Below are 12098 nucleotides of genomic sequence, written 5' to 3'. Positions count from 1 at the left end.
TGATACAAACGCATTTCACAAAATGGTCCTCCGTGAACGAATAAATCATGCAACCCATTTAAGAAATGCATTTTCGTTTGGGTTTAAAGTCATCCCCTGCAGTCACTGCAGGGGTCTGGTTCTTGTAGAACATCCTCCCTAATGTTCACCGGGAAATGGAAGTTTCTCTGTGTCCGGGATTTAATAAATCGGGCTATTAAATTGTAATCCAAGACACCAGCTCAGAAGATAAGGTCCCTTTCAAGTTGTTGAATTTGTTATGACTGGGTGGTGATTGGCAGTGGCTTAAAGGGCCATCATGTGAGTAGAAAGTGAGAGGCTGGACCCTGCAGGACTGGGGTACTGCTCTGGATTGTTTTCGAGGTTATCACTGATTTATGACTGTGCTCCTTAGAGACCAGGAGTTCACTGTGGCCGCCATTAAGGCTTTCATCTTCCGTTTGATCTGATTTTGATTATTGTTTTTTTCTTGTGGGGAAAACACTCCTCACTTTGTATTACCTATAATGTATTTTAAGCATCTTTGGTTAAAATAAAAAACACCAAAATCCCTAAAGTCAGGGCACCAAAATACTCTCAGGCTGCATTGTAAATGTAATTTTGGATATAATTTGATTGACTAATCAAGCGATACCATGTAGTTCTTAGTGGAGGTTTTTTTTTCCCCTCTGAGTATTTGAAAGTTGATGGCTTTTTCTCCTCCCCAGGTGACCGTCCCAATCTTCCTAAGGAGGACACTCCTCCCAGCAGCCTGGACTCATTTTCCTCCCCATCTCCCACGGCTGCCGCTGCCCATGGGCCCCCTGGACCAGACAGAAACCACCTTCTTGCAGATGGGGATACCTTTGGGGACTGGGCATCCACTGCGTAAGTAGCTGTGCTTTTCTGTTTGGTGCTGAGGCAGGGAGGGCCCTGAAATGAAAGTGGCCCTTCATTTTGAAGTTTATGTGGCAGGTCGATACTGAAGCCGTTAGATCTCAGGACCTTTGTTCTCTAATTAGTGGGGCTGCCAAAAGGAGAGGGTCCATAAAACAAGGCCTTTCTTTAATAGGGTGTCTGTGTTCCCAGTATGGAAGGGGTGGGCAGGTGCTATTTCAAATCTGTTTTAAGTTCAATTCATGGCAGTTTGGGGTTGCACGTAGGAAGTTTGCTATTGTCCTGCTCGGGATGTTTTCTCGCTAGTTATCGCAAACTTTTAGAAAGATGCAAATGCGTGCGTTGTGATCAGTAGACTTTCCAGGCTTTCTGTTGGATGATATCTTAGTTATATGAATTTTTGCAAGCTTTATGCTCGTGTCCTGCTCTGTTTACTCTGTAGCACCCTGCATAATTGACAATTGATGGATGAAATACCCGATATTAGTTTCTCAGTTTGGTTGATTGCCAGCCATGAGCAGATCAGCTCAGGTGTATCAAGACAAATAATACCAATACAAACAAAATACCATGGACCTGGTTTCACTACATGAGGGTTTGTCTTTCTCTGTTTCCTGAGGCTGTGGCGTAAGTGCAGGTTGGTGGTGGTGTGGAGCATCAGATTTCAAACAGATGCTCAGAGAAGGAAAAAAAAAAAAAAAAAAAAAGAACTCTGCTAATAATTACATGACATTACTTGATTAGTCAATCAAATGACATCCAAAAATACATCTATAATTCAGCCTGAGAGTATTTGGGTGTCCTGTCTTTAAAGTTAAAAAAAAAATGTTTTCAAAAACTCAAAGCTGCTTAAAATAAGTCATAGATAATGATGTCATTCTACCCTAGCTGGGCATTCTTGGGACTTTAAATGGAATTGGAGAGTGTTTCTCACATCACTTGGCTTTTTATAGTTACTGCTGGCTTCACATGAACTCATTATGAACTTACTAAGTATTACAAGAGGCTGGGAGAAGTTGGGTATGCTAAAATTTGGGGGTGACCTGAAGACTTTGAAAACTAACCGAAAATCCAAGTGGAACTCAAAATATGGGTACGCATTCTCCGGATGAGATTTTTTTTTCCCTTCAAAATTGTCCTATGTGTATCTTTAAATGCTGAAGACTGTGTATTGTGGATTTAAACCACAGAGTACTCAAACAGGCCTGTCATTTTTGCCATTCTTTTTTCAAAATAAAAATACTCTTTCACTTTTGTGCTTGCTACAAGCCACAGTGACAGTGGTAACATAGGAACCCAGCCTCTGCAATGCTGGGCACTCCAGCAGTGGAATTTGGGGTATGTGTGTGTGCGCGCGTGTGTGTTTTAAAGCACAAGCCAGGTCTCTAATTATTCCTGTCAGTAAGTGTCTGTCACAGTCAGTGGAGAGCATTTTAGTCAGTGCCTCTTACTCCACAGTGGTTCTGTGGAGAAGTGACATTCCAAGCCACGATGCAGGCAGTGCTCAGTTCACAGCACATCCATGGCTGAACATGAAGAGCTTGATATTTTTGGTCATCAATCAGATGAGGAGTGAATCCCCCCAGCTTCCTATTCATGCAAATTTTAAAATGTCATGGAAAGCACTCCAACCTTGGAGAGGCCCGAAAGGGAGGGGCCAAAATAAGTAGCTGAAACAAGTCTGGAAAGGAGATTTTTGTTATAGTGGAGACTTCCTGCTACTTGAAGAGCTTGACTTTTTGTTTTCTGGGCACTGGATAAAACGCATCTCTCTCTTACATATATATATAATAGAATTCATGTGTATCTTTTAAAGGACTTACTGGTAAGCATATCTCAGTGCAGATTTCTCATGAAGTCGGGGGGCGCCTCTCATACTTGAGGACCGTGAGGACCCCCTGCAGGGCTTGTGCAGCCCACGGCGCTGGGCCCACACCGTAGTGACACTTAGGATTGGGGAGAGCCTGCAAATGCGGATTTCTAACGTTTTCCCCGATGATGTTTGGCAAACCCTGACGTAGACTCCTGTCCGCCCCTCCCCGCATGGTTCTAGGCATGTGCTGATGTAAACAGCTTCTCTTAGGAGTGTAGTTAGGAGAAGTGACAGTGCTTCCTTCTTTTTTCTTTTCTTTTTTCTCCTCTCCCCCCTCCCCTCCTCTCCCCCTCTCTCCCCCCTCCCTCCCTCCCCTCCCTCCCTTCATCTCCCCTCCCCTCCCCTCCTCTCTCTTCCTAGGATTGTGTTTGCTGTCTTCAAGCAGCCCTTGGGTGCCCCTGCAAACTTTGATTCCCTCTGCCTGAAATGTCTCCCTTCCTTTCTGCTCAAGACAATCTTGACCTGTCTTGAGGATCTAATTTAGTTTTCACTTTCAGGTAGCCTTCTCTAGGGCTCTAGTCTACTGGAGGGTTCGGAATAATCCCTTCCTCTGTCTATACCCAATACATGATGTTAGAAAACGATCCCCTTCTAGTACTAGTTGGTACTTACCTTTTATTGTTATTTGATAGTGGTATATGTGTGTGTCTATCTGTGTATCTACGTCAGTGTCTCCATCTGCCTGCCTGCTTATCTATCAGTCTTATTCAGTTTGGGCTGCTATAACCAAAATACTTTGATTGAGTGGCTTATGAAGAGCAGGAATTTATTTCCCACAGTTTTGGAGTCTGGACGTCCAAGGTCAGGGTGTCAGCCTGGCTGGGTTGAAGTGGGAGGCTGCTTCCAGTGTACAGACGACTCACTTCTCACGTATCCTCACATGATGGAGAGCAGAGAGCGGAAGCAGGCTCTCTCGTGGATCTTAGGAGGACGCTGATCTCATTCATGAGGATTCCACTCTCATTGCATCCTAATTTTCTCCCAAAGGCCTCACCTCCTAACACCATCCCATGGGAGGGGGTGGGGTTTCAACATGCAAATTTGGGGGGGGTCACAAACATTGGATGCATAACACTATCCAATCTTTCCCTCACTCCAAGATCGATCATAAAATTATTTTGTAATAGATTTAATTAATTAATTAATTATGGCTGCATTGGGTCTTTGTTGCTGCACACAGGCTTTCTCTAGTTGCAGCGAGCGGGGGCTACTCTTTGTCGTGGTGTGCGGGCTTCTCATTGCGGTGGCTTCTCTTATTGCGGAGCACGGGCTCTAGGCGCATGGGCTTCAGTAGTTATGGCCTGCGGGCTCAGTAGTTGTGGCACGTGGGCTTCAGTAGTTGTGGTTCACGGGCTCTAGAGCGCAGGCTCAGTGGTTGTGGCGCATGGGCTTAGTTGCTCCATGGCATGTGAGATCTTCCTGGACCAGGGCTTGAACCTGTGTCCCCTGCATTGGCAGGTGGATTCTTAACCACTGTAGCACCAGGGAAGCCCTCGATCATAAAATTCTTGACAATAAAATTGGGTCTCATACTCTTTGAACTTTTTAGTGATATTGACATAGTTATTAATAAATATTTTATTTCCAATTTAAATTATTATGCATTTATAAAAATACTTTTCTTTTGGAAGTCTCATTTCTTTCTGTGTGTCATTGAATGTCTCTTAGGCAATTTAAAACTCTTTGGGAATTTCACAGAATTAATCTCACCATTTTCTCTTTATAACATTTTTCTTTATTTCCTTAGCACTTACAAATTTAGTTTTCATTGTATGTGCTTTTCTTTTTGTTTCTTTTTTTTTAAATCCATCATCTCTGCATACCAGCTGTACAGTATTGATTATAGTAGGATCTGAGTAAATCTGATTAAGAGCCCTTTTAATAAAACCGAAGTTGCTGTGTAGTCATTAAAACTCTTCTCAGAGCCTTAAAAAGGAGGCACTGCCTGGACTGCTTGGTTTTAATCCAGACTGGTGACTCTCTGTTCCAAAACTTACACCTGCCTTATCTTAGGTCCTGAAAAATGAAGCCCAAATGTATGTAGATCACATAGGACCCCAGTAGCTCTATTGTACAGAAATGCCATGACCGCAGCTACCAGAAAGCAAACTTATGCAGGAAAACCTACAGCAGCTGATATTCTGATATAGGCAGTGTGTAAATACAGCTGTAGTCTCTGACAGGTAGAAAACAATCTAGCAGAATTGGATTTCTTGGGTTTCTGCTGATGTTTATGACTTGTGGGTATTATTCATTGCAGTCAATCAATCTGTAGCTATTCCTTACCTGTACACTCAAGGTGGTGGGTGACTTCATTGCCAGTAAAGAATTGCTAGCTCAGTCTCCTTGGAGGACATTACATCATAGGTCAAGGTATTTCAAATGTTCCAAAGTCATTTTTTCCCCAGTAAAGTAGTTTTCTCTTCATTTTTAAATGATGGAGCAGGTCCTTGATAAGTAATTCTTTTAGGTTTTCTGCCACAAAAGAAAATCTCTTGTAAGTAGATACCAGGAGTTGTTATCTGCTTCCTGTACAGATTTCAAATGAAAAGGAGTACCTCCTGCTAGCACGTGTCCGTAGTCAAGATGGCAGCAGCATCTTAGAATCGTTCTTCGTAGCTGGGAATGTTGGTACCCCGAGGTGTAACTCAGTGTGTGCTCTGGCAGGCTGGGAGGGCAATAGATCCTTCTCTCCCACCCAGTGAGAGGCTTGGCTTGGTAAGGTTTATCCTGAATGGGAAGGTGTTCCTAACAACGTCTATCCCCGATGCTGCCCTGAGCCGCTGTTGTGCATCAGAGGTACATGCCTCCCCAGGCTTGGTGCTAGTCGGTTAAAGTCATTAGACGGTAAGCTCCCATGCCCATTTACAGCCTCGTGCATGTCACCTGTAGACTTTGTGTGTGCTCACTGGTGACCATTTTTATTCTTGTCTATGAAATAATAACTTGCCTCCTTTAAACTGGGCAAACACATAGAGGTTTCCCATAGACAGCTGCTTGGCATTTGAGATTACTTGACTTGGTTCCATGATTGCTTTTCAGGGAGTTGATGAATTTTGTGGGGAGATAGCAAAGTACACCTTAAACTGGCTTTGTGTCTGTGACAACAAACCATGAGCGATTTGTCTGAAGTTCAGAAAAATAATCACCTTAAACAATTTTTAACAGGTTTTGGTGAAATTGGGTGCACACTTAGAAATTATAAGGTAGCAGTCATGGGCAAACTTTGTCTTCGCCTCTTCCCTTCGTCTCTCTTTCTTTCTGTTCTCTCTCTCCTCCACTGCTTCAGGGAGGGCTTCCTCAACCCCATTGCTCCTTGACTTTACTGCTCCCAACCCTGCCAGGGCAGTCAGTTCACCCTAGAAGTTGATGTCTTAAATTTTGATTGTTTCAAAAGAAAATAGGGCATTTAACTTTTAAAAGTTTTCTCTCTCTTGGGGGGGTGCATATGTGCTTTTTTGCTAACTTGACTAAGATGAGCACATATGGCTTTTGTAAAAAGGGGAGAAAGGTTATGTATATTTAAAAAGAGATCAGGAGACGGTGGTATTTAACCCCCCAAAGTGAATTGCCCATCACAGGCATTTCCAGCATCTTTATTGGCTAGTTAGGACATCATATCCTAATAAGGGGAGCACCTTTTCTTCTCTGCTTACCTGTAGGTGGACCCTGGTTACAGAAAGTGGTGGGTTCCATTGACCGGCGTCTCTAGTAGAGCTGGTGCCTTCGTGTGGCGCTGGGTGCTGTGAGGAGTGGATTGGAAGCCAGTCTCCCATACCTAAGTGAGCGGCAAAGTCCCTGGTGGGTTCAGAAAGATGGAGGTGTAAGATAGCTCGTAGGGAAGCACATGAATGAGCAGGAGTAGACCGCCTTGCTGTGAGCCCCGGCAGCCTTGTGACTTCTGCCCAGAGCTTAGCCCATCTGGACCTGTTGGGGGCTGGGGACTTAGAGGGGGCAGAAGCGTCTGCGTCAGCAGTGGCTGGTGGTGAGAGGCTGCAGAGAAGGCTTGATGCGGTAGATCCTCTCTTGCATTTCTCAGAATCAAAGACTGTGGAGCATTAACTCTCGGGGGCCACAGACTTTGTTGTAGCTGCTTTATAACTATGTCATGTTGATCCTCACATCAGACCCAGTGAGGTAGAACTATGTTCTTTTTTTTTTTTTTTGCTGTACACGGGCCTCTCACTGTTGCGGCCTCTCCCGTTGCGGAGCACAGGCTCCGGACACGCAGGCTCAGCGACCATGGCTCACAGGCCCAGCCACTCCATGGCATGTGGGATCTTCCCGGACCGGGGCACGAACCCATGTCCCCTGCATCGGCAGGCGGAATCTCAACCACTGCGCCACCAGGGAAGCCCTATGTTCATTTTTAAAGATAGAGAAATGGAGGCACAAAGAAGGTCAGAAATTTGCCCCAAGCCACATGACTAGTAAGGGGCAGAGAAGGGTTATGACCCTGATCTGTCTGACCTCGTGATCTGTGGTTCCCTTGGACTTGTTTTACTGTCGGTATGGAAAGTCTGGTGGCCTATGGGAACGTTGTTCAATTGTAGTTTTCCCCCGATTCTGAGACCCACAGTGAGCTAACAGCGGCTGTCAGCTGGCCGCTGCCCTTGTTCTGAAGAGGGAGCGCTGACCCTGTGTTAAGACACGTTGCTGTGGTTTATAGTTACCTATGGAGAATAAGCCCTTGAATCTGAATTGCGGCACATTCACCATCCAACACCTTTGGCTGAGATTTGCGGAGGAGGGCATCCTCCCCTGCCGCAGAGCTGGGAGACTTGGAAATTTGATATTTTGCAACAGAGAAGCATCCGTAATCTTTTCATGAGTAGCACGATATCCGGTACAGCTCTTGAAGCTAACCTCGGGGCCCACGTGCTTGGCCATCGACCCTCAGTCTCTTCACACTCATTGGGGTGGTGGTGGTGGATAACTGTAGTCCCGTATATCTTCTTCAATCTTCTCTCCAACTCAGTATAGAAATTACGCCATCCCGACTGACCGCCTAGCGTCCTCACAGCCTTCCATACATGTCCCTTGGGTCCTGCTGGGGTATTTTTGGTATTTGTATTGTGTACTTGGCACTTGCGTGTGGCCTGAGTCACCTCTCCCTTTGCTGTGCTCTAACTACAGGTTCTGAAATTCAGAGATTTTATTTTCAAGCCAAATGGTGGGTCATTCATCTAACTTTAAAGCCCCGTAATGAAAGTTGACTTTCCAAATTAAAGACGCTGGTCTGAATTTTTGTAGTGGCTGCTCTACTGCTGAAGATTCAAACAAACAGACAAACAAAACTTAAGTCTTCTCCTTAGTCTTGTTTTGGTTTTGCTTTTCTGTTTTGTTTCACTGGTTTTTGCTATTGTAATGTATCATTTGCTCTGCGTGGACTGGTTGGCTGGGTCTCAATACTGAAATGCAGGCAGGGGCCTCGTGAGCTTTCTGTGAGTTGGAAACCCGTGGTGTAGACTGGTAAAGCACTGATTTTAGAGTCAGACAAGCCTGGCTTTGCATTCTTCTCCTGCCACTTCAAACCTTGGAGGCCTTATGTAAATTACGTCAGCAAACCAAGGCTTAGCAAGATTATCTGCAAAGGGGGAGTAACAGCACCCAGCCCTCTTGACTGTTGTGAGGTTTCAAGGTACCACATGTCATAAAACCCAGTCACGGCTCCCCTGGGAGCCCTAGGCTTGCATTTTCCTTTCCTCCGAGAACTTAATTTAATATTCTTAGTTGAACTTGACCCAACTTCCTGGTTCATCAGTTATGTAATCTCCCCACTAAATGGCTTAGGGGAAATAGGCTCTTTAGTCCTGGAGAAGCCTTTAGTGTTGACCTGAAGTTGCATTGTTTCCAGCATTTACAGTAGTTATACCAGGAGAACCCGCAGCTCCTGTCCTTGCCTCGCTGTGTAGAAAGCTCCTCTGTAGAAGCTTCGGAGAATAGGGCCCTTGGGTAGCTCATGACCAAGGCGTAGTGTTCCCAGTGGGACCCAGCCAGCTCTCTAAACTGTTCTGAGCAGTATGGGAAGCTCTCCTATCACCACAGGTAACCCGTAAAACAGCTTGGTAAGTAACCAGAGGATTTTCTTAGCAGAGTAGTGCTGTACCCCTTTTGAGCTGTGCTTGGGAGCCCCTGTTTTATATGTTCCACCCTCACGTTGGCTGTTGGCTGTCTTCCACATACGAATTGAGCTTGTGGAAATATTCCCGTCGGTTGCCCTGCGGGACCATAATGCTGAGACCTCTCTACAGCCCCATAATTCTCTGAAACGCAGCTGCAGCTCCTTTTCTGTTTGGCTAGCAAGCTAAAGTTCAGGCCTGGTGCCTGATTCCACAGTGATGATCTGGAAGGAAGAGAAATGCAATTCAAGGAGCACTTTGAGTGAAAGATCAGTCAGAGGTGTAACTCTCAGTTCTCTCATAGCAAACCCCGAGAAAATGATCGGCCTGGGGGTGAACTTCGTAAGATATGGGCTGACTAGGTCTAGTGGTGTCCTTTCTTGTCAAGGAGGGAAACCCCCCAGCAGACCCAGCATCCTGGGGGGTGAGGACTGAGTGTTCAGTGTGGTTGTATCCAACCTCAAAAGGTTCTGTCTTATCTGTGTTCGAGAGATTTCCTTCCGTGCCTTTCCTCCTCTCCCTGCCCACCTCCCTCCTTTTCCTCAAGGGGGACCAAGTTCTTGCTTTTACGTGCTGGCTCGATCTATTGGCTGTCTGCCTCCTGCATGGGAGGTGATCCTGAGCAATTAGTCAGGAGAGCTCCTGCTGCAGGAAAGCCCTGGGTGCTTGCAGATCGGCTTTTGGTACACACAGGAGTCCCCACGCCGCAAAGCCAGTGAAGATGGAGGAAGGCGAGTGGGCTTTCTGAGCCCAGGGGAGTTTACCATCATTATCTTCACCTCTTCCAACTCTCCACTACGAAATGGATTCACATCTGATCCATCTTATCCAGGGGTGAGCAAACTGTGGCCCACCACTGCCTGTTTTTTTTTTATAAATAAAGTTTTATTGGAACACAGCCACCCAGTCATTTACAATTGTGTCTGTGACTGCTTTCGTGCTGCTATGATGGCAGGGTTAAGTAGTTGCAAGACCTACAGCCTGCAGACCCTGAAGTATTTATCATCTGGCCTTTTGCAGAAAAAGTTTGCTGACCTCGATCTAATCTATAAACAAAACTGATCTTTTTGGGAAAGCCCACGCTCCTTAAAAACCAGTTTCAACAGCTGTGGTAATTGCCATGTTTTAGATGGGCGGTCCAAGTGATTTTTAAATGTAACTCTTAGGAATCTTTTCATGTCATTGAACTAACCAAAAGTTTTCCTTATGGCTTTTGGATGCCTTCAAGTGTGTGATCATAATTTCAAAAGGCTTTTTAGTACTTCAGTGATTGAAAAATTTATTTGGGGTTATTCTTTTTACAACCTGTTGTTAAAAAAATTTATTTTGAAATAGTTTTAGATTTACAGAAAATTTACAAAGATAGTATAGAGAGTTCCCATAGACCCTTCACCCGGCTCTACTACTAACATCTTACACCAAACCATGGTACTTTGGTTAAAACCAGGAAATTCACATTGGTGCGATACTGTTACATACAGACTTTATTTCTGTTTCACTCATTGTTTCACTCATGTCCTTTTGTTCCAGGATTCAGTCTTGGATCATATGCAATCATACTGCACTTAGCAACTTTTTTCTCCCAATGGTGACATTTACTTAATATTGATAGTTTTTCCCCTTTGACAGAGTTTGTTGTCTTTTGGTAAAGAAAGTGATTCATTGGTGAAGATGTAAGCTTGGAAAGCAGAGGCAATATACCTAATGCTCATAAGAAGGGCTTCACCTGTTGAGTACTCACTGTTCTCCAGTCACTGCTGGGTGCTTTATACCTGTCATCTTATTTACATCTTACTGCCACCCAGCCTGTTAACACTTACTTTCATTTTAGCTAAGGACACAGACCAGGGAGATGGTTACTCTCCCAAGTTTCAGTTGTGGCTGACTCTCAGCCCAGGCTGATAATACCAGCTCTGCCCCAGCCTCTGAGAGTGAGAAGTGTCCTCCCCTCTCTCCCCATTCCCCTCCTGCCTTCTTTTTTTTTTTTTTTTTTTGCGGTACGTGGGCCTCTCACTGTTGTGGCCTCTCCCGTAGCGGAGCACAGGCTCCGGACGTGCAGGCTCAGTGGCCATGGCTCACGGGCCCAGCCGCTCCGCGGCATGTGGGATCTTCCCAGACTGGGGCACGAACCCGTGTCCCCTGCATCGGCAGGCGGACTCTCAACCACTGCGCCACCAGGGAAGCCCTGCCTCCTTTTTTTAAAAATCAAAAAAAGGAACAAGCTGAGGGAGATTAGGAAACTGCAAATGGGCACACTGCCAGGGCTATCTTTGGAACCCAGGGTCTGTGTAGAGTGGCGGCGTCTCATGCTACTGTAATCGGTGTGATTAAAATCCTTCAGTCACCCTGCCTGTGAGCATCTGACTCAGTGGACCTGCGCAGTGAGTGCCTCTGACTCTCCTGTGTCTCCATTCAGCTCCTTGTGTCCCACTCCGGCTGCTCGCTCGGAGGGACTTGAGGCTGTGAGCTCCGTGCGGTCTTGTCAAAACGGGGCTTTGACCCGACATTGACCTGGAGTAAGTCACCGTCACCTTTCTGCTCTCGGCTTCTCACGTGTCGCGTGGAGCGGTAGCATAGCTGGGAATGAGTGGATTAGCGCGTGCCGGTTGTGCCTGGCGCAGCGCCGACTGTGCCAGGATGTAGGGAGGGCGTGATGATGCTGACAGTGGCGCCGTGGGCTCCGGGCGGAAAGCCTCCCTGGCTGCCCACGTGGCAGCTGCTCCCTCCTCTGTTCTCCTGCGGGACCCTGGCCCCCTCTCTGTTGTGTGGCGCTCATCACGCTGCGTCATGATCATCAGTTTGTCCTTCTCTTCTCACCTGACTGGGTGCTCATGGAAAAGAGCTGTTATAGTTCCCTGGGTGTCCCCAGGGCAGGCGTGGGGCCTGACAGGTAGTTCTCAGACCAAGAGTGATGAGCGAACAGGGTCCAGTTCGAACCCTCCTCATGATCAGTGACGTCCTCCCGGCCCAGTGCTGTAGCTTATGGCCCCTTGTCACAGGTGCATGCTTCTCCCCACGGCTGTGTCCCTCACTGTGCTCACTTGGGACCAACAGCGTGCTGGCTGGGGAATTGCCCCTCTCTGGCACGTAAAGAAGAACGGTGGCATTAATTTGAACAGAGATGTCTCATAATATACAGATCGACAATATTTCCTTCTGTCTTTATTAACATTTTCAAACACTTTTGCCCAGGACAGCTGTTCTAGACTTATGCTGTACGTTGTTTC

General features: G+C 46.1%; 1 protein-coding gene across 6 annotated transcripts in view; it reads left to right on the top strand.

Moving 5' to 3' along the window:
- ARHGAP10 (Rho GTPase activating protein 10) overlaps positions 1 to 12098 on the top strand; it is a 326473-nt gene that overhangs the window by 299318 nt on the left and 15057 nt on the right. For 5 of the 6 annotated variants that reach the window (XR_012332145.1, XR_012332144.1, XM_019926557.3 and 2 more), the window contains one exon: positions 708 to 867. The exons of the other annotated variant lie outside the window; for it this stretch is intronic. Coding sequence is in view for 3 of the 5 variants with exons in the window: in XM_019926557.3 (XP_019782116.1) it covers positions 708 to 867 (160 nt within the window). In the remaining 2 variants the exon portion in view is untranslated. The remainder of the gene's footprint in view (positions 1 to 707; positions 868 to 12098) is intronic. 6 annotated transcript variants of the gene reach the window in all.

This window comes from Tursiops truncatus, chromosome 5 (genome assembly GCF_011762595.2).
Source record: "Tursiops truncatus isolate mTurTru1 chromosome 5, mTurTru1.mat.Y, whole genome shotgun sequence".
NCBI classification, from domain to species: Eukaryota; Metazoa; Chordata; class Mammalia; order Artiodactyla; family Delphinidae; genus Tursiops; species Tursiops truncatus.
The sequence above is the reverse complement of the archived record's forward strand: the minus strand, read 5'-3'. Positions and strand labels throughout refer to the sequence as shown.